This window comes from Somniosus microcephalus, chromosome 1, assembly GCF_052327205.1.
Source record: "Somniosus microcephalus isolate GS21.2 chromosome 1, FLI_Smic_1.0, whole genome shotgun sequence".
NCBI classification, from domain to species: Eukaryota; Metazoa; Chordata; class Chondrichthyes; order Squaliformes; family Somniosidae; genus Somniosus; species Somniosus microcephalus.
This window is the reverse complement of record NC_140987.1, coordinates 284,880,735-284,908,517: the sequence shown is the minus strand read 5'-3', so window position 1 is coordinate 284,908,517 and position 27,783 is coordinate 284,880,735. Positions and strand designations below refer to the sequence as shown.

At 42.0% G+C, this 27,783-nt stretch overlaps 1 protein-coding gene across 3 annotated transcripts in view; it reads left to right on the top strand.

The window, feature by feature from the left end:
• dnah6 (dynein, axonemal, heavy chain 6) overlaps positions 1-27,783 on the top strand; it is a 1,317,984-nt gene that overhangs the window by 1,123,313 nt on the left and 166,888 nt on the right. For 2 of the 3 annotated variants that reach the window (XM_085993638.1, XM_085993630.1), the window contains 2 exons: positions 14,857-14,976; positions 24,318-24,439. In XM_085993638.1, coding sequence (XP_085849764.1) covers positions 14,857-14,976; positions 24,318-24,439 — 242 coding nt within the window. The remainder of the gene's footprint in view (positions 1-14,856; positions 14,977-24,317; positions 24,440-27,783) is intronic. The other variant, XM_085993647.1, reaches the window with a different exon arrangement.

Below are 27,783 nucleotides of genomic sequence, written 5' to 3'. Positions count from 1 at the left end.
CTTGTTGGGCCCTGGAACCCTGGATTTTAAACTCAGTCCAGCCAGGGTTTCTCCAATAAGCCAGAAGTAAATCTTCTGGGGAGACATGAAATTTGCGAATCCTTTCAGCCTTTCTGTTGAAAAGGTCTATGTTTTATACTCTTTTGGCAGTGGTTTCTTCTTTGATGTTCTCTGCTGATGTCAGCTAATTGTCTTTATTGATACCTCTGAATGCTTTCTATCTTACTATCAATTCAACTATTGCATGCATAATTATATCTCTACCTTTAGGTGTTTCAAAAGCCATCATAAAAACAATGACAGCTATGGTTTCTGTTTGATGTCTTTCTTACAAAATGCTTTCATTCAATTCTTAATATTGACTTTACTGGTTTTTAGCAGACATTTTGACTCCATGCTGCTCCAAGTTTAATACAAAAACCATGTGATTGCTTGGTGTCATCTATTGAAGTCATATTTTCAAAGCCTTCTTGTTGGTATTATATTTACAATATGTAAATCAAAACCACTTTAACTGTGTGTTTTCTTTTTATTTAGCTATCTCAATTGGTTACATATTTAATCTTATGGTTCCTGTCACCCAAGTTTAACATAAAACTATTTGACCAGCAGGTGTTTCTTTACTTGATGTCATCTTTTCGAAGGCACATGGTCCTTTTAATGTTTGTGTTTCTGTTTTACGTGTTAGTTCTTAACACTTTAAACTGGACATTCTCATTGTGTTCGTTGCAAACCGTAGACCTTTCGGAAGCACCAATGGTTTGCTTCAGTCTTTCATTGTTTTAGTATTTTTAACTAATTCCCATTTCAAAGCTTGTTTACAACTTTGTTATCAACTGATCTTTATCTCAGGAGCCTGTATTTCTGTTTACAGCCTGTGTCTCCAAGGCTTTAGATTTTTAAACCCAGTATATAATGTATTAATATCAGAATTCTGTTCATATTACGGTGTATCTGTCTGAAACATGGCGTATTCCCCCATAATGCGACAGACGGGACATTAATATCACTCTCATCTCATTACCCTACATTTGAATGCTTCCGCTTGCTCCAGGTGGAAATGCTCCCCCAGCCCAAAAAAATGCTGAAAATGCATGTGAAGTGCGAAACTCTATTTTGAGTTTCACGCCAAGATCGCCCAAACCTCTCAGCATTCTCTGGGATTGTGTGGTATAAATGTTCCAAAATTTCATGCCTGACGAAAGTCTCGCTTGACAGGAACTCCAATCATAGACTTGGGCATGGAGGTCAGTGGGCCTGATTTAGAACCAATGTTCCCACTAAGCTGCGCACCACTTGGTCGCTCAGTCATCTGCAAAGTCCCGTGCAGGCCACTTACCGGCTTTTCCATTGTACATACCGCGCATGTGCAAAGATTTGAATGGGCCGTGCATTGGGGAAGGCAGGCCACGCAGGAGGCAGTGCAGCTTACAGGGAACATTGTTTAGAGCTGTCCTGATTTTTCAATGGCCGGAAAATCAGGTGTGCTCTGAATTAGGTGGACTGACTTCTGCACCTCCTTCTCCGATTGGTGCTCCCGCTGAACCACACTCACGGCGGGCATGGAGTCTCTGAAATTTCTCCTTTCACATTACGTTTTAGGCTAAGGCCCCGACTGGAACAATGAGTTAGGTCTTGCTCTTCACCTCGGAACCTTGGCTCATGTCCAACCCAGACGGATGGGATGAAATTCTCATCTGTTGGCTGGCTGTCTGAGTTTGGAACTGTCTCAATCCTGTCTTCAGTGGAAATGGGCTTACAACTGTTGCTCATTTGACACTAAAATAGCAACCTCACTCAGAGAGATGATAGGATGGCTGGCCCTCGATATGGGAAAAGTCATATTGGTGAAGTCATATGCTACTCTGGCGCTAAACCAAAGGCCCAATCTGTTATTTTAATTTGAGATTTGAGAAGGGGAGCAGTGTTAGCTTCCCCGCCAAGTCTAACCTGCTGAGAACAGGATCCAGGGCCAGAAGATGCCTGGCAAGGTGAGTTTTTAAAACATTTTTTAGTTTTCTTGTGGGCCAGGGGGAGCACTCGCACTCCTCCAAGCCCCACAAGGAAACCTTGGACCTCCCCTGCCCCAGGTCTGCCCCCACCCCCTCTGCCCCAGACTGCGATTCACCTTCCTGAAGACTTCAATTGTGCCAGGGACATTTTCTGCAGGTCCTGGCGGCAGCCTCTGAGCTGCAATGGCCAGGCAGCCGCTTCCCACCGACATCCGGCCCTTTTGGACGGGAAGTCAGCAAGTGGCATACTAATGAGGCCCAGTCTTTAAAATGGGCCGCGCCTCCCTGGAGGGCCGGTCTTTAACTCGGCCACGTTCCCACCCGGAAGATAAAGTCGACCCCGCAGACGCAAATCTCAGAACAAAGATCCAATAAATCTTAAGAAGTCCCGAGATTCACATGTCCCTGCTACTACCCTATATCATAAATTATCACCAATGCTTAGAAACAGAAAGGATTGCATTAATGTCAGAGTATAAAGAGTGAAATAAAAAGCTTTTTTTTTTAAAACATCTGACGATACAATGATTCAATAACACCAGAGAGTGTAATTCAATTTCATGTCATCAATTTAAAAAAGCAGAAACAAAATCCATAATATGCCTGCTGGAATCAGAAATCTCTACTGAAATAAGAAATCTGTTTGACATGGTTCTTTTTCAATTGAGGGTGATGAAATTATGATTGTGAATGGAAAAAGCGGTTGCACAGAATTTCCATGCAGTATCGCATGTAATATCTATGCATACACACACCCAAACAACATACACAAATTCTAGGGAGAACATCTGCAATACACTTCACTAAGATAGTGCCATACAGATTCCAACAGGCTGCCATCTTCTCTACCCAGGTGCTGAAGTGGCATCTTTCAAAGCTGTTCCTTATTGGATCAGGCCATCTTTAAGAGTATTTAGGGTATAAATTCATCGGCACCTGGTTTTGGGCACAAAGGTGGTGATGGGACCGCAACATGTGTCTGAACCGTGAGGTCAGAGGCCAACCCGACATTGGCCCTCGGGCCTCATTAATGTTAATCGGCTACGTTGCCAGCACCTGTCAGGATCGTACTCCTGCTCTACCTGGCTCCACAGCAACAATTTTATTTAGGGGTTAGACATCTTTTAGGCGTCCTTTGGGCGCAGGATGTGGTCCTCGAAATTAGCCCTTGTTGCACCCGATTTACATCCATAAAACTAGTACAACAAGGTCCAATTCCTACCCCTTTATGTACCATGGAACTAATCCCACCAGATTTATTGTTTGAAAAATCACTTGAGGGAAGGCTTTAAAGATGTCTTCAGAGGGGTTTCATTCTGACTTCAGTGTCATTGCTGTAATAAGTATAATAGGCATGAATTGATGGTGTTTCTATGCCAAAAGTCACAAAAGAAATTTATATAATACTTTGGATAATGCTAATTTTTTATGGTTGATTGCTTGTTATAGACCAGAATAAAGTCCTGCCAAGCTCTTATGCTGATCTTCAAAGTGCATTAGTATTTCTAGGGCAACAAACAGGTGCAGTTATCAGTTACGTTCAATGGATCTTGTTGATATTCATCCAGTTACATTGCAAGTGCTGCTTCCATACAATGTTTGACAAAGATGATGAGGTACACTGAAGTTACCACAAAGTGCTGTTTACTGAGTCCTTTTATCAGGGCATTCTGTTTTTAATAAAACAAAGGAGTGTAATGATCAGTAACATGTCATTCTATAGTGGACACTAGGTGGAGCCATAGAGCTGTGTAGAGCTGTATATTGCTGTATGTATATAAGAGTGGGCTACCCACGATGCACTAGGCTACCCACAAGGCAGTAGTCAAGATGGAAACCTCTGGAATGATGCTGTAGAAGTCCTCATGTACTGAAGTCCTCATATACTAAATAAAGTGACAAGCTTAGAAGCTAGCTGTGTTCATAATAAGAATGTCTATTTATTAATGAACATAACATGGTACCAGGATTGGTGAAGATCTGCTGAAAATTGTGAAAAGCGACATGGAGAATTTGAGGCCACCGGAGTTTTTGAATCTCACGGGAAATGTCGACTACAATTGGCGGGCTTTCAAACAACAATTCGAACTCTACATTGCTGCCATCGGGTACGGTACGAAGCCAGACGCAAGGAAAATAGTGTTGCTGCTTACGGTTGCAGGCCCACAGGCGATAGAGATATTTAATACATTTGTATTTAATCCAGAGGAGAACAGAGGAAAATTAGACGATGTGCTAAAGAAGTTTGATACACATTGTTCTCCCAAAAAGAATGAAACCTATGAGAGGTACATCTTCTGTTCTCGGACACAGCAGCAAAATGAGACTTTTGATAGCTTTATAACTGATCTAAAACTGAAAGCACAGACATGTAATTTCTCTGAGCTGAAAGCATCCATGATTCGTGCCCAGATTGTGTTTGGTATTCATGATAAAAAAAAGTCAGGGAACGTCTGTTGAGAGAAACCGAACTAACATTGGAAATTGCTGTGAAAATATGCCAAGCCAGCGAGCTAGCTCGAAAGCACGCGAAGACTTTCAGTGAAATCAATAATGATGCGATTGTAATGAGTGATAATGCTGCTGTCAGTGCTGTGTCCTACAAGGGGAAGAAACGTGGGCAGAACAGAAATGAAAAGCAATCGGAGGATGAAATTTTTAATTGTAAGTGCTGTGGTTACAAACACCAGTTAAGACAATGCCCAGCATTTGGAAAAATGTGCACAAAGTGTAATGGAAAGAATCACTTTGCCAAACAATGCTTTTCAAAAGTAAAAACAAAGAAAGGACAACGAGTTAATGTGATTGAGGACACTGATTTAAGTGAGACATTTTTTGTATGAATGGTGTCATGTGACAATGTCAAAAATGATACAGAAAATGTGCAGCCCTCAGATCTGGACAATGCTGAACATAAAATTAATGCAGTAAAAGAGGACAAATGGATGATCCCACTGCAGATAAATGGAGCATTAGTTACATTGAAACTGGACACTGGGGCAAAAGCAAACTTAATCAGTATGAGTGACATTAAAAACATGAAAGAAAAGCCCAAAATACAGAAAAAGTCAGTACTACTGAAGGACTATAATGGACAGAAAATAGATAGCTTAGGTGTATGCAGACTTAAACTGACAGTCAAAGACAAAGTGCATCATCTCATGTTTTCTGTTGTGGCTGAAGGACTTGATTCGCTACTGGGTGACAAAGCTTGTGAGGACTTAGAACTTGTCAAGAGAGTATACCGTATAAACTGTGCCATAAGCAGACCAGATGACTCAGTGGATTCTGTAGTGAATAATTTCCAGGATGTGTTCAAAGGATTTGGAGTTCTACCATTCACTTACAAGATCCAGCTAAAGGAGGATGCTCAGCCAGTGGTACATGCTCCACGAAGAGTTCCAGCACCCCTGTGTGACCGGCTCAAGAAAGAACTGGACAGAATGACCACACTAGGAGTCATCAGGAAAGTCGAAGAGCCAACAGACTGGGTTAACTCCATGGTATGTGTAAAGAAAAAGAACAATGATCTAAGAATATGCATGGATCCAAAGGACTTAAATGCAAACATAAAACGTGAACACTACCGGATTCCCAAGCGAGAAGAAATCACCAGTGAAATGTCTGGTGCCAGATACTTTACAAAGCTCGATGCCTCACAAGGATTTTGGCAACTAAAACTGGATGAAGAGAGCACCAAATGCTGTACCTTCAACACACCATTTGGCAGGTATTGTTTCCTCAGAATGCTTTTCGGGATAATATCTGCATCTGAAATCTTTCATAGAGCGATGGAACACATAATTGAAGGTCTGGAAGGAGTTCGGGTCTATGTTGATGACATAATCATCTGGGGCTCCACACTGAAAGAACACAATGAGAGACTGACTAAAGTGCTACAGAGCACACGCCGGAATGGACTGAAGCTCAACAAAGCCAAGTGTCAGTTTGGCATCCAGGAAGTCACTTTCCTAGGAGATTATCTGGTAAAGGAATAGAGCCAGATATGGAAAAAGTAAACGCCATACTCAAAATGCCCCGACCCACTGACAAAAAAGGAGTGCTACGCATCATGGGGATGATAAACTTCATTGGAAAGTTCATTCCTAACTTGTCAGCCAAGACAGCCTGTCTGCAAGACCTGCTTCATAAAACAAATGAGTTCGCATGGACAGAAAGACATGAACAAGAGTGGATAAACCTCAAAACAGTGCTGACAACCACACCTGTACTCACTTTCTTTGACCCAACAAAGAGAATCAAAGTGTCAACGGATGCATCAAAAGATGGCCTAGGTGCGGTCTTGCTACAAGCAGAGGGTGAAGATTGGAAGCCTGTTGCCTATGCCTCCAGGTCTATGACTGATGCTGAGTGTCGATACGCCCAGATTGAAAAGGAATGTCTAGGCTTGGTAGTTGGACTAGAAAAGTTTCATGGCTACATATATGGACTTCCCACCTTCACAGTTGAGACAGACCACTGCCCACTGGTTGCCATCATAAAAAAGAACTTGAATGAGATGTCTCCAAGGATTCAATGACTCATGATGAAGCTGCAAAGATATGACTTTGAACTGATCTACACACCAGGCAAATACATAGTGTTAGCAGATGCACTATCCCGAGCACCCACAATGAGTCGTGAGCTCTACTGAAGAAGACGTGGATGTTCATGTGAGTATGGTCACTGCTGCGCTGCCCGTGTCAGACACAAAATCAAAGCAAATAGCAGAAGAAACAGTAAAAGATACAGTGTTACAAACAGTAATAGAGAACATTCATCATGGTTGGCCAAAAGGTTCCTGTCCAAAATACTTTCACATAAGGTCAGAATTGAGTGTCGCAAGTGGACTATTACTGAAACAGAACAGAATAGTCATTCCACAGGCTCTACGTCAAGACATGCTCAAAAGGATTCATGAGGGACACCTCGGAATTGAAAAATGCAAAAGGAGAGCAAGAGACACTGTTTATTGGCCTGGCATAAGTAAGGACATTGAGAACATGATAGGCAAATGTGAGACTTGTCAATCACCACCAGAACAATCTCATGAAGACACATCAGAGAGATCCACACGTGAAGTAAAAAAGCCTGATAGACTTAATCTTTGAGTACAAAGAAAAACTATATTGAAAATGTGTTGACTGTTGTGAAAATGTTTATGTTTATAGAGCACTAACAAAAGTGTTACTGATATCATCTTTATTGTTTTTCTTGAAAGTTGCTTTATATTGATTTTGTTAACCTCAAAGAAAGGGGGATGTAATGATCAATAACATGTCATTCTATAGTGGACACTAGGTGGAGCCGTAGAGCTGTATATTGCTGTATATGTATATAAGAGTGGGCTACCCACGATGCACTAGGCTACCCACAAGGCAGTAGTCAAGATCAAAACCTCTAGAATGATGCTGTAGAAGTCCTCATGTACTGAAGTCCTCATATACTAAATAAAGTGACTAGCTTAGAAGCTAGCTGTGTTCATAATAAGAATGTCTATTTATTAATGAACATAACAAGGAGTATGGAAGAATTTTGTGGCAGATTTATGTGTTTTTTCTCTTTTTTTAAATTGATGTAAGCCCCCAAAGTGCGGACCAAGTGATATACATAGTCGACGTCACTGGCTTGTTGTAAGAAAGACAGACCCAATAATTGAAGTCAAAACAGTTTATTCAGGCCTGGGGAGCTGTGGCTCTTGTGTCCCAACACAAGGCTCTGACTCCACCGAATCTCTTGAGGTTCACACAGTTATACACATATTACGAGACCTCCTACTACAAGAGGTCCAATCGATTTAAAAGTCTATACATTAATCACTAACTAGGTGTGTCTAACTTATACAAGGTAGCCTATAACATAAGTTTCACTTTTCACTGCAGGGGCCTGTGGACCCTCTGATTTCTTGGAAATGAGTCATCAGGACATGTGATTTCTGAGAAACGAGTCATTCTCTCTCTTGACCACTACTAAGTTTCGTTTTTCCAGAAAAGGGTTATGTCAGTGTCTCTTTTTGTAAGTTTCATCTCTCTAAACTGGTATGGTCATTTCTGCAATTAAACATATGAATAATTAGTACATTTCATCTTTAAACATTTTGCTGCCGCAATTGCGTTGTACTAAATGTGCCCTGTTACGCTCATTTTTAAATCTTACTTCAGTCCCTCCTTTTGACCTTTTGGACAATTGTTCCAAAACAGGTCAACATGTATTTCCACTGCCTGGTGTCTGCCAAAGCGTGCACTCCCTGGCCTTCTACCAGTCTAGGTTATACATGTATATGTCTTATTAATTTGGAGGCCGACTTCCCCCCCCTGTGGTATGGTGGGCTTTCCTCTACGGTGGGCTTTCCTTCAGGGTGGGCTTTCCTTTATGCACTCCTTCCGGTGTAACCATTCCCGGGGCCCCTTAGACCCTGCACTAATGGTTGAGGCTTTTCTGCTCAAGCCTGCCCCTCATTCCCACGTGGGGTGTGTGACGTGTCAATTCGAGACTGTCATCACACACCAATCCTCATTCACCACCCTCCTTCTGCCACCCTCCTTCTGCCACCTCCATCTTACGGTTGGCCGGCCCGGTCTTTAATTACCATGCCCAATTAATCCCATATAATTTCAGGGCTTCCCATCGCGTCTTACACCATTTGCCTTGGAGAGGCGGGGGAGTTGTCCATTCTTAACATCGCTACCTGCCCCTCCTCAGGCTCGACTTCTTTCACCGCACCAATTTCGGCCTTACTCATTCTGGTACAGAGGCAGTGGAGCAGTAAAAATACACAACAGATCGTAATAACAATCATGAGGAATATCATTATGCCTTGTATCACTGAGGCGCCCAAAGTCCCCGACCATCCTGATCCCCAATTATCAAAATAGGAGGAAGTGGGTGAGTTTCCTCTAATGTTGTACTAATGTCTTTCTGTTGTCTTCTTTAAGTCTTCTTCTATTTTATGATAAGGTACTTTTAAATTTCCTTCGTGTCCTGCCGTAACTTCTGCCAAGCTTCCTCTAACTTAGGAATTGCCTTGGGCTCTGGTATGACATAAGTTTCAACCCTTTTTAGTAAGTCTCATATTATCAAATGACCAGGTTTTCCTATCTGTATAGGTATCTTTAGACCAAAACAACGGTTTGGTTGGGGAATGGTATAAGCCATATCTTGATATTCATATTTCTGTTCAGTTGTGGTGACACAACATGTCCCATTGTTCCTTGGTGCTACCCTTGTCCGGTGTTTCCCCCTTGGGTGTACCTCGAGGGTGCACTTGGTAATTTTTGCAAATCCGCACTCGGATGTGTCTCCCTCGGTGGGGGGGTGAGTGCACACCCATGTCCTTCCCTTGTGGTGGCACCCGTCCACTACCACCCCCCTTTAGGTTTCATTCTTCTGTTTATTATCTTCACCCCTTTCCCAAAGCGCCTTGGTAGGGACATCATGATATTTAACCCACTTTCCCTTTGTACCTCTCCTATATTAATCACGTCGTATCGGAGTTGTCCCCCTTCTGGGAATTGTGGGATGGCCAGTACAAAGCCAATCATCTTAGTCCATGGGGTCAGACAATCGCCTGCCTGGTATACTTGTCCCATTTTACATCCTTTGCATAGGCTTTTATTTGTGTCAATCCAAGGTTCCAGATCCTTATTAGTAATCCAATCAGGGATCTGTCCATTATTTATTTGCCTCATGTTATGCTGAGCATTCGACAATAGCCATGAGCCCTACGTGGCACATATTAGTTCCTTATCGGTTTGGTGAGAAGCATTATTAAGTCTATCAATAATTGTATTGATTGTTTCTGCATGGGGGGCTACTATCTCTTCCACCCCCGACAATTGCATTATTGTTTGGTTTCCCTGCCAGTGTCAATTGCTGGCTATTTCCAGCAGCTTGTTTTAGTAACTTCTCTATTTTTGCTTGTAATTCTTCTACTCCTTCGTTTACTCCTATGTCCAAGCTATTAACTGTTGCTAACCCGGCCGCATACCCTGCTCCGGTCGTTTCCAATACTCCCCGTTTCTTACATCTTTGTAAGACAGATTTTTCCTGTGGATCCTCTAATTGTTTTACCCACAGGGAGTTCCAGGTTTGTTTTGTATCTCAAAAGTACTCATATTAATGGCAAGCTTAGTAACTCTATGTGCTGCACTAAAATACACCTCATCCTGTGTTCTCCTTATTACTAATCCCCCTCGATAATGGCAATACTTATGTTCATCCCTAGGATCAAGGCGAGGACGCTCCATCTCATTCCGGACGTCCAATGTTCCTGTAATTACAAAAAGGGGCTGGTCATCACCAGCCAGTTAGAATTATTCTGCTCTTATCCATTTTATCAGTTCAAAATGCTGTACATCTGGTTCATTTCTTGTTCTGTGGCTCTGTCTCCAGACATACCTGAAGATGTAAACTATGGCATATAATATTATCATCATACACAGCCTATTATCATCATACACAGCCCTATCATTGATATATGTAGTAACTCCCCTTCCCATTCTTTATATCTTCTAGTATACTCCTCATTCTGTCAAAAAGGGCACCATCTCTGGTTTACTCATTGTTCTTCTTATATATTTTTAACTGAGTCCAGTGTTTCCACCTTCCTTTACCCGTTCCGGACCCATCTACATGAGCACATGTGTCACTATTCATTAATACTTCGGTGTGGAGATGCCGGAGTTGGACTGGGGTGGACAAATGTAAAAAGTCACACAACACCAGGTTATAGTCCAACAGCTTTATTTGAAATCACAAGCTTTCAGAGCGCTGCTCCTTCTTCACCTGAAGAAGGAGCAGCGCTCCGAAAGCTTGTGATTTCAAATAAAGCTGTTGGACTATAACCTGGTGTTGTGTGACTTTTTACATTAATACTTCATAAGGTCCTGACCATCTAGGTGCTAGCCCTGATTTGGCTGGTATTATTTCTGCTATCACTTTGCTATCTATTGCTATGACCTCCTTCTGGTCGCCCCGTGTATCCTGTTCTCGGTCCCGTATAATCTGTTGGTCTTTGGCCTCATGTCTCTAACTATCTGTCCAGATTTATCTTTGGGTAACAGGACAGCTTCCCAAGCAGTCTCCCGGCCGTTTGAGACGGTGCTGCAATTAGTTTATAAGATAACTTCCATTTATCAAATCCTAATTTTCCTTCTATCACTGTGGGGAAATATCAGCTTAACATTAAGAAACTTAAATTTAATAATGTCCAATATCTTTAAATTCTATTCAGTAATACTGAAGTTGTTGCTTGGTGAACTCAAACAGCTGTCAGTGGAAAGGGTTAACTCCTTCGCAGGCTTTTGAAGGTGGAGTTAAACATTATTGCGTCACTTCACACAACCCAAAAAACATCCCTGACTGAAAGACAGTTGTGGTTTCACACTTTGATTCAACATGAACATTTGGGCTTCATTGGTCAGATTCCCTCTCTCAATTGCTCGTTTAGCTGCCCATCCTCTTGTGTGCTTTAATTTATTATTATGCACTCTTTGGGTAGGAGAGAGGTTCCTACTCATTCCTTGATTATATTCTTGTCTCTTACGGGTCCTCCTCCTGGTGTCATATATCCCTGCCTACTCCCGCTATCATGTAATCAGACACCACCCCAAAGGCATTCCGACTATATAGGTTTACACTTTTTCCTTTGGCTACCCCCCTTTGATCAAATCCTGTATAGGCTGGGCCATTTCTACTTTGTTTCCCGGGTCTGCCTGTTTGTTTGACTTATAATCTGGGGGCCAGTACACTTCATTCGCTTTAGGGTCGACTAAAGCTCCTACTTCTCGCAGTATATCTATCCCTAGGATTGTTCCTTCGGTGTTCTCGCATACCCACAACTGGGTAGGTATTATTATACATCCAATTTCTAGTAAGACTGTTTCGCTCTTATAAGTCCTGATTCTTCGTCCACCGATTCCTGCTATACTAACTGAAAGTTTCGTTTGGGGTAAGGGTAAGTCTGTCAATGAGATTGTGGCTCCTGTGTCTATTAACATTTTTCACTGTCGGCCCCCTACCAATGCGTCAACAAACATCCTCGGATCCCCCTCCCCTCTCTGGCGCGGTCCCTTCCTGTTGCCATCCCTAGAAGCTTGTGAGCAATCAAAGCACGCAGCCAGTCCTAATGCCCCTCCCATCTGTTTTGGGGCATTTGTCTCTTCCCTTGTGTCACTATGTATCCTAGGTCGACTACTTCATCCTTCCCTACCTATACCTTTCTAAGGTTTAACTCTAGTCCCGCCTTCTATACGGCTCCCAGTACCATAGTCAATTAAACATTGTAGAGGGACCTGCCACTATCGGATATTCTTGCGGAGTTGAGTTATCTTATTCAATTTGGACTACACCAATTTACATCAACCAGAATTTCACTGTGGCCACAATGAAAGTCTGGTTTTAATAGGTTAATTTACCTCATAACTCCAAGGTTAGATCTTAGACTGAAACTTAATCTCTCGTTAAACAAACTTTTTTTGCTCTTCTCAGTTTTTACACTCCAGCTTAACTTAAATTGTAATAGGTTTTTTCATTCTGAGGGCACAATCTTATTTGCACATTCTTAAACTTCCAAAATCCCAGACAAGACAAAAGGGTGAAATGCTTTTTCTTTAACACAGAGAAGTGGGTGGAGCTACAACACACAGCAGACATTTCTTTTTCTTAACGGACAGATTTTCAGACAAAGGAATATTGTATCCTCTTAAACATTCCTAATCAGGAAAACATCCACACTCACACATTTTTATACAAACTGTAATTCCAGCATATGTCTAAGGTTCCTTTCATTCAGCAAATCTCTTGTTTTACTTGTCTTGGTACAGATGCTAATAACTTCCATGTTGGTAAAGCTTTAAGTTTATTTTTTCCTTCCTTTTTAAATCTGTGACTCAACAGCTTTCCCTAGTTTCCAAATCCCTGTTTGTTTCTTTTTTTTTGCTGGGGTTTCAAATTGGTTCGCCTGCAAATTAGATCTTTTTCCTTCTTTATCTCTCCCTTCTGTTTCAATTCCTTACATTATCTGTTGCCTCTTTATCTTTAGCTCCTCCCCACCAAGCCTTTGGCTCTCTGCACTGTTTTTTTTTCCAGGAGTCGGGTTATAGAATCCAGGTCCCTTGAGGATTCTTCTTCCACCCTCTTAGTCATAACTAACTGCTATGTTTAATGCTTAATTCACGGTATTGGTGAATTAGGTTTGTACGCTACGTTGTTCGCCCCTATAGCATCACCTTAGTTAGTTTCTTGCTTTCTGTTAGTCACTTCGTTTTGTTAGACACACACCAACCCTTTAGTCCCGAGGTTTTGGTACTGTGGGGTCTGTAGCTCCCGGCGTCCTACTTGATCCTGGCCATCACGTGGGACTACTGTCCTCTTAATTCAGGCTCAGGCTAGGTGCTGGGGACAGACCTCACCCTTGTCTGTTCTAACCTCTTTATGACTGTAGGGTTTTACCTCATTCACTCACCACGGTGCACCCATTCATTCAATTGTTGAGATTTCGCCATCTCACGGCTTTTAGGGAACTACCTGCCCCTAACGGAGGTTTCACCGCCTCACGGCTTTTAGGGAACTACCTGCCCCTAACTGAGGTTTCACCGCCTCACGGCTTTTAGGGAACTACCTGCCCCTAACTGAGGTTTCACCGCCTCACGGCTTTTAGGGAACTACCTGCCCCTAACTGAGGTTTCACCGCCTCACAGCTTTTAGGGAACTACCTGCCCCTAACTGAGGTTTCATCGCCTCACGGCTTTTAGGGAACTACCTGCCCCTAACTGAGGTTTCACCGCCTCACGGCTTTTAGGGAACTACCTGCCCCTAACTGCAGTTTACTTTTTAACCGCCTTCAATTAAAGGTGTCTTTCTTTATATAGTTCTGTTATACGTCGATTCTGACTTAACGTCTCGCCAGCGATTTACCTCTAATTTTACAGGTGGTAATTAAAACATACTCACCCGTCTTAGGTTAATGCTGTCCGAGAGTCTTGTTCAGATCGCGCATCCCATCCTCGTCGCCAATTGATGTAAGCCCCCAAAGTGCGGACCAAGTGATATACATAGTCGACATCACTGGCTTGTTGTAAGAAAGACAGACCCAATAATTGAAGTCAAAACGGTTTATTCAGGCCTGGGGAGCTGTGGCTCTTGCGTCCCAACACAAGGCTCCGACTCCACCGAATCTCTTGAGGTTCACACAGTTATACACATATTACGAGACCTCCTACTACAAGAGGTCCAATCGATTTAAAAGTCTATACATTAATCACTAACTAGGTGTGTCTAACTTATACAAGGTAGCCTATAACATAAGTTTCACTTTTCACTGCAGGGGCCTGTGGACCCTCTGATTTCTTGGAAATGAGTCATCAGGACATGTGATTTCTGAGAAACGAGTCATTCTCTCTCTTGACCACTACTAAGTTTCGTTTTTCCAGAAAAGGGTTATGTCAGTGTCTCTTTTTGTAAGTTTCATCTCTCTAAACTGGTATGGTCATTTCTGCAATTAAACATACGAATAATTAGTACATTTCATCTTTAAACATTTTGCTGCCGCAATTGCGTTCTACTAAACGTGCCCTGTTAACGCTCATTTTTAAATCTTACTTCAAAAATCACTGCAGTTAGCTTGATGAAATGTCACTGAACAATGAAGAAAATATTGCCACTTGTATTTAAATGTGGTTAGATGTGATCCTGTAAATTACTCTAACAACGAGGGTTGTTTTTCTGCATCTAGAACACACACTCATGGATGATGATAATGCACACTTAGGTGAGACCATTTTTTTGAACTTGAAGTGAATGCATGCAAGTTCGAACATCTAATTGCTTTAATTGCCCTGAATAGGTGAGATCACCTATGGAGGTCGAGTTACAGATGCCTGGGACCAGCGATGTCTGCGCACCATCTTAAAGCGATTCTTCTCACCCGGTATCTTGGCAAATGGATATAAGTATTCATCATCAGGTAAGTGAACATTCAGTGCTGATGATGCAACTTTATCATCTTTAGCAATTTTAACAACTTCCTGTTAACATTTATATTTTTTTTAAATTCTGCTTCTTTAGCTTTTTTTTAATCATTTACTAATATGTGTTGTTAGTAATTTGATCATAGGCTCAGTGTATTATTGTGTTGTGCAATTATGATACAGTAACATAATTTAAAATGCTGTGATCTAAACTTGAAACTGCTTCTCTTGAAATTAATAGCACTTTGGGGACTACATAACAAAATAACCACGAGTGCTATGATAACACATAATAATTAACATAATAGCATTAATATATTTTGTAATTCATAAGCATGTTCTCTTAACATCATGCAGTGTAAATTCTAGCACATTCCCACCGGAGCTCTGGCATGAATGTGGTGGAAGAACCTGGGTTTTGGCTGGGACCTAATCGGTTCTGCGATATCAAAGTTAAGCGAGAGGGCCTAAACAGGCATAAGGCCCATCATTTACATACATAAGGGACCTGAAGTTTATTTTCACTGGCCGTCAGAGACCCCTGAATCATCTCCTGACCACATATCGGGTTGGACGTCATTCAAGCGTTCTTTGAATGCGAGACATTGGCCCCCGAAATTGGTCTTCTGTGCGCCCGTTTTACACTTATAAAGCGGGAGCAATGGCATCCAATTTCTACCTGGATATGACTGCAAAGTCTTGGGGTGCAAGCTTTAATTTTCTTTTAAACAGGTGCGATTTCAGGGACCAATAAACGACAAGAAGGAGTCCAACCCAATATTGGGTTGGGTGATCGAGAAGGTGTCCAACCCAATGTTGGGTCGGGTGATCGAGAAGGTGTCCAACCCAATATTGGGTTGGGTGATCGAGAAGGTGTCCAACCCAATGTTGGGTCGGGTGATCGAGAAGGTGTCCAACCCAATATTGGGTTGGGTGATTTTTTTTTTAGGCATCCCAACAAGCAGACATCAAGATTTTTGAAATTTAGAAGTAAGAACATAAGAAATAGGAGCAGGAGTAGGCCAATCGGCCGCTCGAGCCTGCTCCGCCATTCAATAAGATCATGGCTAATCTGATCCTAACCGCCAATCTGCTATCACAGAACCATCTCCCGAATCTAACAGAATTAGACACACGAAATAGGAGCAGGATCAGGCTACACGGCCCCTGGGCCCGCTCCGCTACCCACAGGGCCATGTCCGATCCGAACCTAGACTCATGTCCAAATTCCTGCCCGCTCCCCGTAACCCTTAATTCCCTTTACTTCTAGGAAACTGTCTATTTCTGTTTTAAATTTATGTAATGATGTAGCTTCTACAACTTTTTGGGGCAGCATATTCCATGGACATACCACCCTCTGAGTGAAGTAGTTCCTCATCTCAGTTTTGAAAGAGCAGCCCCTTATTCTAAGACTATGCCCCCTAGTTCTAGTTTCACCCATCATTGGGAACATCCTCCCCGCATCCACCCGATCCAACCCCTTCACAATCTTATATGTTTCAATAAGATCGCCTCTCATTCTTCTGAACTCCAATGAGTAGAGTCCCAATCTACTCAACCTCTCCTCATATGTCCATCCCCTCATCCCCGGGATTAACCGAGTGAACCTTCTTTGTACTGACTCGAGAGCAAGTATGTCCTTTCTTAAGTATGGACACCAAAACTGTATGCAGTATTCCAGGTGCGGTCTCACCAATACCTTGTACAACTGAAGCAATACCTCCCTATTTTTATATTCTATCCCCCTAGCAATGAAAGCCAACATTCCATTGGCCTTCTTAATCACTTGCTGCACCTGCATACTAACCTTTTGAGTTTCGTGCACCAGGACCCCCAGATCCCTTTGTACTTCAGTACTTTCCAGTTTCTTGCCATTAAGATAATAACTTGCTCTACGATTTTTCCTGCCGAAGTGCATAACCTCACACTTTCCAGTATTGTATTCCATCTGCCAAATCTCTGCCCACTTACTTAGCCTGTCTATGTCCCCTTGCAGGTTTTTTATGTCCTCCTCACTCACTACTTTCCCTCCCATCTTAGTATCATCTGCAAACTTTGATATGTTACACTCGGTCCCCTCCTCCAAATCGTTAATATAGATTGTAAAGAGTTGGGGACCCAGCACTGACCCCTGCGGAACACCACTAGTTACTGATTGCCAGTCTGAGAATGAACCATTTATCCCAACTCTCTGCCTTCTGTTAGATAGCCAATCCTCTATCCATGCCAGAATATTACCCCCAATCCCGTGATTTTTTATCTTAAGCAATAATCTTTTGTGTGGCACCTTGTCAAATGCCTTTTGGAAGTCTAAATACACTACGTCCACTGGTTCCTCTTTATCCACCCTATATGTTACTTCCTCAAAGAACTCCAGCAAATTTGTCAAACATGACTTCCCCTTCATAAAACCATGCTGACTTTGTCCTATTAAATGATGATTATCCAAATGTCCTGTTACTGTCTCCTTAATAATGGACTCCAAAATTTTACCTACCACAGATGTTAGGCTAACCGGTCTATAGTTTCCAGCCTTCTGTCTACTGCCCTTTTTAAATAAGGGTGTTACATTAGCAGTTTTCCAGTCTGCCGGGACCTTTGCTGAGTCCAGGGAGTATTGGAAAATTATTACTAATGCATCCACAATCCCTGCCGCCACTTCCCTCAAGACCCTAGGATGTAAGCCATCAGGTCCAGGTGATTTATCTGCCTTGAGTCCCATTATTTTACCGAGTACCACTTCCTTAGTGATTTTGATCGTGTTTAGCTCCTCCCCCCCTATAGCCCCCTGTTTGTCCAGTGTTGGGATATTCTTAGTGTCCTCTACTGTAAAGACTGATATAAAATATTCATTCAGTGTTTTTGCCATCTCCATATTTCCCACCATTAATTTCCCGGTCTCATCCTCTAAGGGACCAACATTTACTTTAGCCATCCTTTTTCTTTTTATATAACTATAAAAACTCTTACTATCTGTTTTTATATTTTTTGCTAATTTACTTTCATAATCTATCTTCCCTTTCTTAATCAATCTTTTTGTTATTTTTTGCTGTCATTTAAAGTTTTCCCAATCCTCTATCCTCCCACTAGATTTGGCTACCTTATATGCCCTTGTTTTTAGTCGAATACTATCCTTAATTTCTTTACTTAGCCACGGATGGCTGTCTTTTCTTTTACACCCTTTTCTTCTCAGTGGAATATATATTTTTTGGAAGTTGTAAAATAACTCCTTAAATGTACACCACTGATCATGTATCATCTTACCCTTTAATCTATTTTCCCAATCCACTCTACTCAATTTCGCTCTCACACCTTCATATTCTCCTTTATTCAAGCTCAGCACACTTGTTTGAGATCTAACCTTCTCACCCTCTAATTGAATATGGAATTCAACCATGTTATGGTCACTCATTCCAAGGGGATCCTTTACTAGGACATTTTTAATTAATCCTGTCTCGTTACACAGGACCAGATCTAAGGTTGCTTGCCCCCTGGTCGGTTCAGTTACATACTGCTCAAGAAACCCATCCCTAATACACTCAATGAACTCATCCTCAAGGCAGCCCTGCCCAATTTAATTTGTCCAATTAATATGATAGTTAAAATCCCCCATAATTATAGATGTTCCCTTATTACAAGCCTCAACTATTTCCTGATTGATACTCCGTCCAACAGAATTGCAACTGTTCGGAGGCCTATAGACTACGCCCTCTAGTGTTTTTTTCCCCTTATTATTCCTTATCTCCACCCAAACTGTTTCATTATCCTGATCTTTTGACCCAATATCATTTCTCTGTATTACAGTGATTCCTTCCTTTATTAACATAGCCACCCTACCTCCCCTTCCTTCCTGCCTGTCCTTCCTGATCGTTAAATAACCTGGTATGTTTAATTCCCAGGCATTGTCACCCTGCAGCCATGTTTCTGTAATGGCCACAAGATCATACCCATATGTAGTTATTTGTGCCATTAACTCGTCTATTTTGTTACGAATGCTACGTGCATTCAGATAGAGAACTTTCAAATATGTTTTGTGACACTTAGTTCCTGCTTTTGCCCTTTTTATTACTTTACCTTTTACTCCATACCTTCTGCCCCTTCCTGACACGCTCTGGTTTTTAATTTCCCCACTGCTACCTAAGTCTATGACCTTCTCTGTTGTCATTTTTATTATTTGCTCTCTAGGAACCTCCCCCCAACTAGTTAGTTTAAAGCCCTCTCTACAGCCCTAGTTATATGATCCGCCAGGACTCTAGTCCCAGCACTGGCCAAGTGAAGCCAGTCCCAACGGAACAGCACCCTCCTGCCCCAGTACTGGTGCCAGTGTCCCAGGAAGCAAAACCCATTTCTCCCACACCAGTCTTTGAGCCACGCATTTAACTCTCTAATTTTATTTGTCCGAGCCAAATTCGCTCGTGGCTCAGGTAAGATTATTACCCTTGAGGTTCTGTTTTTTAATTTGACCCCTAGCTGCTCATACTCCTTTAACAGAACCGGCTTCCTAGTCCTATCTACGTTGTTTGTACCAACATGGACCACGACAACTGGATCCACCCCCTCCCACTGCAAGTTTCTTTCCAGCCCAGAGGAGATGTCCTTAACCCTGGCACCGGGTAGGCAACACAGCCTTCGGGACTCTCGCTCTCGGCTGCAGAGAACTCTATCTATCCCCCTAATAATACTATCCCCTACCTCTGCAACATTTCTATTTACTCCCCCCTCTTGAATGGCCCCCCTTTCCACAGTGCTGTGGCCAGGTTGCTCACCCTCCCTGCAGTCCCTGCTCCTGTCCCCACAGGGAGTAAGAACCTCGAACCTGTTGGACAAGAGCAAGGGCTGCGGCTCCTCCAGTTCTACCTCCTGGATCCCCGTACCTGTCTCACTCGTAGTCACACCGTCCTATCCCTGACCATGGGCTACATCTGAATTAATTAACTTCATAGGTGTGACCACCTCCTGACACCCAGAGTCCAGGTACTTCTCCCCCTCCCTGATGTGTCACAGTGTCTGAAGCTCAGACTCCAGCTCATCAACACAGAGCTGGAGTTCCTGTAGCAGCAGACACTTGTCACAGATGTAATCACCGTGAGCCTCAATGGGGTCCACCGGCTCCCACATCTCGCAATCAGCATACTTGTTGCAAAAAAACTTGTCTGGAAGGAAGGCAAAGATGGGGGTACAGAAATTCTGCTGGAAAGAGAAAGGGACGTCTTTGGCAGTGATAACTGTCGGTCCCCAAGAAGAGCAGTCGGGGGGAATGGGAACAAGGCCACCTCCACCAAACTGCCTTTAGAAACAGTGCCAAAAGAAGTTTAATGATCTTACCATATCAACGAAGGAAGGAGAACCTTCCATTAAGGCAATGTGATGTGCATGGCAATTACAATGAACTCTCCCTCACAAGGTTATAACCTACTTTCATATCCTACCATGAATGTTCATGATGTAGTGCGGAGCATTTAGCACCCCCAGCCTTCATCTACAACTGTTCCTTCAGTCAAAAACCTTATATGCATTCATAAAATTACATAGAATATACAGCACAGAAACAGACCATACAGCACAGAAACAGACCATTCAGCCTAACCAGTTTATGCTCCACTCGAGCCTCCTCCCATCCTTCCTCATCTAAGTCTATCAGCATAACCCTCTATTCCCTTCTCCCTCATATGCTTATCTAACCTCCCCTTAAATGCATCTATACTATTCGCTTCAACCACTCCCTGTGGTAGCAAGTTCCACATTCTCACCACTCTCTGGATGAAGAAGTTTCTTCTGAATTCCCTATTTGATTTCTTGGTGACTAACTTATATTGATATGGCCTCTGGTTTTGCTCTTCTCCACAAGTGGAAACACTCTCTCTGTACCTACTCTATCAAAACCTTTCCTGATTTTAAAGGCCTCTATTAGGTCACCCCTCAGCCTTCTCTTTTCAAGAGAAAAGAGACCCAGCCTGTTCATCCTTTCCTGATAGGTATAACCTTGCATTTCTGGTATCATCCTTGTAAATTTTTTTGCACCCTCTCCAGTGCCTCTATATCCTTTTTCATAATATGGCAATCAAAATTGTACACAGTAATCCAAGTGTGGTCTAATCAAGGTTCGATACAAGTTTAGCATAACTTCCCTACTTTTCAATTCTATCCCTCTAGAAATAAACCCTAGTGCTTGGTTTGCTTCTTTTATGGCCTTGTTAACCTGTGTCGCTACTTTTAGTGATTTGTATATTTGTACTCTGAGATCCCTTTGTTCTTCTACCCCATTTGGATTCTTATTTTCCAAGCAATATTTGACCTCCTTATTTTTCTTACAAAAATGTAATACCTCACATTTATCTGTGTTGGACTTCATTTGCCAATTATATGCCCATTCTGCAAGTTTATTAATGTCCTCCTTTAATTTGTTGCAGCCCTCCTCAGTATTGACTATCCCCCCCAATTTGGTGTCATCCGCAAATTTAGAAATGGTGTTTTTGATTCCGAAGTCTAAATTGTGAACAACAGTGATCCCAACACTGATCCTTGTGGAACACCACTTCCCACCTGTTGCCACTCGGAATAACTACCCTTTACCCCTACTCTCTGCTTTCTGTCTTGCAGTCAGTTAGCTATCCATTCTGCTACTTGTCCCCTGACTTCGCATTCTCTGACATGATTCATTAGTCTATTATGTGGCACCTTATTGAAGGCCTTTTGGAAATCCAGTTCAATCCACATTCAGTCCCAAAGAACAGTGCCATCCCATGCAGCTCAATGTTTCATGCACATGGCATCATGCCCATCACAGGGCGCATGCTTCTACTCGGGTTTAATACATAGCATTTTAACAATTACTCACTTCTTTTGCTTTGGTAGCAGGGGTAAACGGCCCTTAACAGCAGAGAGAGGAAATTGCATAGGAGGAGAACAACCTTACTTGCAATTTCTAACCCCACATGAGGAGGAAGCCCCAAAAATCCTGGGTGCAGCGTTCGCGATAACCTTCTGCTGCTCTTCCTTCTCTTTCTCCTATTCATTTACTGCAGCAAAACGTGTACTGAAACCCTTTATGATATCCTCTTTGTACTGAAAACTATATGTGGTGCCTGCTCAGAAGGACATTGTTGTAACCTGTCTTCCTCTTTTCTTTCTCTAAGTAAGTTGGAGGAATCAGATTCAGACTTCAGTCATTCAAGCATCCCAGCACCCCTCAGGTCACTCACTCTACCCCTTGCAAATATCAGCTCTGTTATAACCAACCTAGAAAATTTAGACAGTGAGCCAGAGTGTACTGATGACACACACAGCACAATTGAGTAGGAGAAGCTGGTGGAGCTGGAGGAACAAGAGGAACTTACTGTCCAGAGGCCCAGCTTGTGTCCCACTCTGGGTGATGAGCATAGGGATCTGGAACTTACAGTGCTTGCTTTTAAAAGAAGGTTGCTTTCTGAGCATTAAATGTTGGTGCAGTCATTGAGGACCATATTACAGATAGCAGCTCGGGTGGAGGAGTCCACTGGCTGCATGTGCACAATCTTGCAAGATGATTTTCCAATGCTGGAATCCAACACGGAGTATGTATCAACTCTAGGGATATCTGCAGTGGTGCCTCCATGCCAGAGGCCCTAGAGGCAGTCTGTACTTCTCCCAAGGATAGTCAGATCCAGGCCTAGAGTTTCAAAGTGGAACAGGTTATCTCTTCTAGCTTTGGCAGACTTGGGGATTACCTGGACCTAATTGGTTTATGTTCCCATTGGTAACCTTAAATTATCCTTAAGCATTAAAGTAAAGGGATTGCCTATGGTGGAGCTTGGCTACAGATCTCTTTGGAGCATTGTGTACCTTGTAAAGCAAAGCTTCCACCACGATTGGTGCTCTGACACCTGAAGGTTTAGTGCCTTTGGCTGTAGTTTCTGGTGTAGAGGTGCCAACCAGTAGGTGCAGAGTGTCTCTGTTACAGCCTGACCTACCTGGTGTCCCTCTGATGGTCCTCTTCATCTTCCTCCAGAAAATAGAGATATAAGGTAATTCTGTAGGAAACCCATTAGGGGGACCATTGGAGCAGTCAGGGCAAAAAAAAATTGCACTACAACACTTGACAGATCGTGGATCGGCTGCCTGTTTTGAACACCAGCTGATTTCCGTTGCTGTCGATGGAAATGAAAATTGGGCAGTGTGTATAAGAGGCTGCCAATGCGCTATTGCTGATTTTGCACTACCACCCAAAATGAATTTTGCCCTGTGTCTGCTTCCCCAGTCAGCAAACTGGTAAGTATTAACACTTGCTCATAAAAAGAAACATTCGATTGATAGCATGAGATTCCCATAAAGATACTGCTGGGTGAAGGTCCTTTAAAATTCAAAATACTTTTGGCCTATCTAAAATTTCACATGAAAAAGATATAATACAGAGAATTTAGTCTGAAGACTGCACTGCACAGATCACCGTAAAATAACCCAAATCATCAAATATCAGTGGGTTCGGCATCTAGCTCGTAAGTTTTCGGCTCCTGCCATGAACCTATGGTGGGGATGATCCCGTTTAAAATTGGGCGGAAACATGGTGGAAAATGAAGGAAAAGTGGTGAGGGCTAACACTGCCTACTGGCCTCTCCTTCCCAGCCTGCCACATATGAATGGTGCTGGGAGAGGAATGTGGGCCTGGTCCCTGGAGGATTCCCTATCTGTCCCGGGACAATCATGAGGAAGGTGGCAGTAGGCTCTGGGAAGCCGCGGCAGTGGCCCTAAGGTCCCCATGGGGGCAGACGGCTTTGTGGCAGCTCCTCTCCCTCCAATCTGGCTCCTAACACCTACAGTGGGACTGTTAGAATGATCTTTGGGGAACTTCTGCCTCTTTAAGTCCCTTACTGGCTTTTCTGGATGAACATGCAGCACCATCGATATTTCCCCCTTTACACTGGCAGGCTCACTCTTGGCCGCAGAAATCCTGCACAGCAACCCATCGACAATGAGTACCAATGCATGAAAATGGATTGGGGTTTGGACAGAGGTATGGACAGAAGTCCTGTCCTGCTGTGGCTGCCTCAGAGAGGATTTTCCCAGCCTTTATGTCATAAAAAGAGATTTATTAGAGTGTGGTACTACAGTAGCACTTTACTATAGAAAATAAGAAAAGTTGCTGAACAGGTGTGTGAACAGAATAAAGCAAGTTCTTTTACTGAAGCAGAGTCTTTCTTTGATGTGCAAAATGTCTTACTTCATGATGTTTATAAATTATGTTTATACTGCTTGAGTATTGGAGAGACGCTGAACGCTCTATCATCAATTATTTGCACCTGCACAACTATCAGATGAGCTATTTCTATATAATGCAATTATCCAATGTTCTGCATTTTAGGAATTTACTATAGTCCTGAGGTAGACAACTTGCAGGCATACAGAGAGTACATCGAAGGCCTTCCCCTGATTGATGACCCAGAAATATTTGGGATGCATGAGAATGCTAATTTAGCTTTCCAGGTTTGTATTAAATGTGTTGCGCTAATGAAATAATCTCAGTAATCTTTCATAATGAAAAATTCATGTTGTGGTCAAATGAGAATAGTACTGCATACTTCAAGGTGACATGATACTGCCAAGTCATAAGGCAATTATCCCATCCACTATTATATGTTGTCACTTTAATGGAGAAGAATAGTCTTTTTTGCCAACATGATTGATGAAAGCCTTCTGGAATTTCATTGTCCATTATTTATTTTTGCGCAATCTGTTACAATTTTACAAAGTGAACACTTGCATTATTCAAGCTGAAAAATGTCACTGAGAGTTGCTCAGAGACATTTGTGTGAGGATTTATTGATATGGTCCCTGCAATCAAACCTGTAATCAAAATGCAATTCTTGACAAAGACCACCACTCTCATATGATTTATATATTTCAGCCTATAACTAATCAATAGAATGATTCATCAATAATTACAATTTCACAAAATGTGGTTGTGTTATTGAATGTTGATTGCACTTTTAAAATGTTCAGTTTAAAGAACAAATTTTATCTCACCTTAAAAATACAATTTGCTCATAGTTACAGTTTAACTACTGTACATTTTTTCATAATTTATAGTCAGTGGGTGAAAATTATGCCCAATATATCAGGTATAAAGATGCTTCTGTAGATTAAGTGTAGTTTTCCTTTGAAGAAAACCATTAACATTAGGGAATGGATGTACCTTCATAATTCCTTACACAGGAATTTCCTGATCTCAGTTGCACGGAATGAGAAAGTTGTTGAGCAGAGGCGCTTTTCCAGAGCATTAGAAAATAGAAGACCAAATAAATTGCAGGGGAGTTAACCCGATGTCCTGACCAATATTTATCCCTCAATCAACATAACAGAAACAGATTGGCCCAGAATTTGCGGTCAGCGGCGAAGCAATGGCGTTTACTGCTGACCTCGAAGAAAACTGCCCACAAAGATCTAGCAACCTCTGTGGCGTGAATCTGGCACCAAATCAAGCGAATCTCCAGCGTCCAGCAACAGTGATGTCACCGAGCACGCTAAGTAGCCAATCACATTGAAGAATTCTCACAGACAGAAAACCAGGAAGTAAAATGCACAGATTCTAATTTACTTTTTATAAATTTTACAGAGAGCAAAATAAAGATTAGGACATACACATAGGATTAAGGTCGAAGCTGGTCGAAGCTGAAATATCATAAACAAACTTTAAAAAAAAATATTTTAAAAACCATGTAATTCTTAATCATACTAATGGAAAAATTTGACATTCCACAAATATAGAATTAGTTTTTCAGGGCCAGAACATTTGTTCAGCAGTCAATACGCCGTTAAAAATCCAGTTACACCTCTTTCAATAAGGTTTCACTTTTTCGGGGTGGTGGGAGTTTAACAGCGATATTCCAGCGTAATAGGGGAAGTTTTCGTCCTTCAATATGATTTGAACTGATTGTCGGCTCTGGGGAGTTTCACAGCGCAAACTGTGGTGAAGCAGCGAATGACTATCCGCAACTTTTGGATTTCCGTGTTTATCGGCGCATGCATTAAATCCTGAAGTTGCTTTCAGTTTCAGAGGGGTAATGATGGTGAACACTGACAGTTTTGTCGTCATAACCACTGCGAAATCCAGGCCATTATCTGGTCATTATCACATTGCTGTTTGTGGGAGCTTGCTGTGTGCAAATTGGCTGCCACGTTTTCTACATTACAACAGTGACTGCACTTCAAAAATACTTCATTAGCTGTAAATTGCTTTGGGGCGTCCTGAGGTCATGAAAGGCTCTATATAAATGCAAATTTTTCTTTTGAAATTTCACTAGCCTCATTTACCTTCCAGTGCCTGATTGCGATTCATTGGCAGAGCCCTGGAAGCAGATTGCTTCACCAGTTCTCACTGTTAAGGAATGCTGTGCGGCATGGGAAATAGGCAATGAATGTCAAGAAGAGAAGAAAATTACTTGCAGTATTGGGGAGGGGAACAAGCAATTCATAACAATCACAAATTGAAATACATGGATAAAAGTGGATCTTTATTTGATCTAACTGTTATCACATGCCAGGATCTAGTTCATCTACACAAATGAACATTTCCTCAAACAGACTTTTCCAAAAATTCTTGTAAAGGTGATACTTTTTAAAAAAGTATTAACTTGGCTTAATAATACCAACAAATCTGTTTTGTAAGTTATTGTTCAGTCTATAATGCTTTACAAAATATATTTACATTTGACTTAAATTTATAGACCTCTTCCAATGGCTCAGTAGGTAAATGCAACATTCAATGTATTGCTTATTCATAAAACTCAGGAAGGTGAAGGTTTAGTTCCTAGTTTGTGCTGAATTAATTTATCGACTGTGTTTGTAATGGGAATAGTATAGTTGGTCTCAGTTTTTCAGCCAAGGGAGAGAAACAAGTGAACTTGGGTTTTTGCTTCTGATCATTATCCCCAACTTGAAAATGTGCATGCGTAAATGTCAGGTGAGAACAGGGTTATTCACAGCTGTGATGCTGTCATAATCAAATACCCTGGCAGCTTTCACTTCATATATGAAGAACGGCCACAGGCATAAGGTACCAAAGAGCTTGCAAAGCCTTTGGAATTGCCATCATGAAGGAAAGGGAGAAAATTATGGCCGTAATTAACAAAACCATTACAATGTTAGTGTATGTGTGAAATCATAAGCAGTTGAACGTGCAATAAGACTCATTCAAACTTGTCTTTGCTGTTATCTTGATAAAGGCATGTAAATTTTGGGGAAATGAACAGAGAATGTAAATATAGTCTAAATTGTAACCTTCTCAGTGGATTGGAAGAAGCAAACATAGGAGTATAGTTACACAGATCTTTGAAAATAGATTGCAGGTGGAAAATGCCATAAAAATGGGATCCTGGGTTTTATATATATAGGGGCATTGGATACAAAAGCAAGGAGGTAATGATGAATCTGTGCAAGATTAGTTAGGCCACAGTTGGAGTGCTGTCTACTGTTTTGGGCTCCCCATTCAGGTGAAAGGATATTAGAGCCATGTAAAAGGTGCAACATAGATTTACTAAGATGGTACGTGTGGTGTATGTGCCTTTAAGAGCAATTATGGTGTATGTGCCTTTAAAAGCCCCAGGTGTGCGTAATGCCGGTAATTGCCACTTGGGCTATATAAGCCTGTGTATTGTGTATATCCTTTAGAAACCCCCCCCCAGACTTGCTTAGTAAATACCTATGAACCAACTCCTGTCTTCAGTGTCTTTATCTACACACGGACACTACAGTGGCGACGAAGTGGAAACGGACTTACCTGCAATTCGGCAGCACCTCAAGGACATCGATTCCTCCAGCGTCCAGAAGAC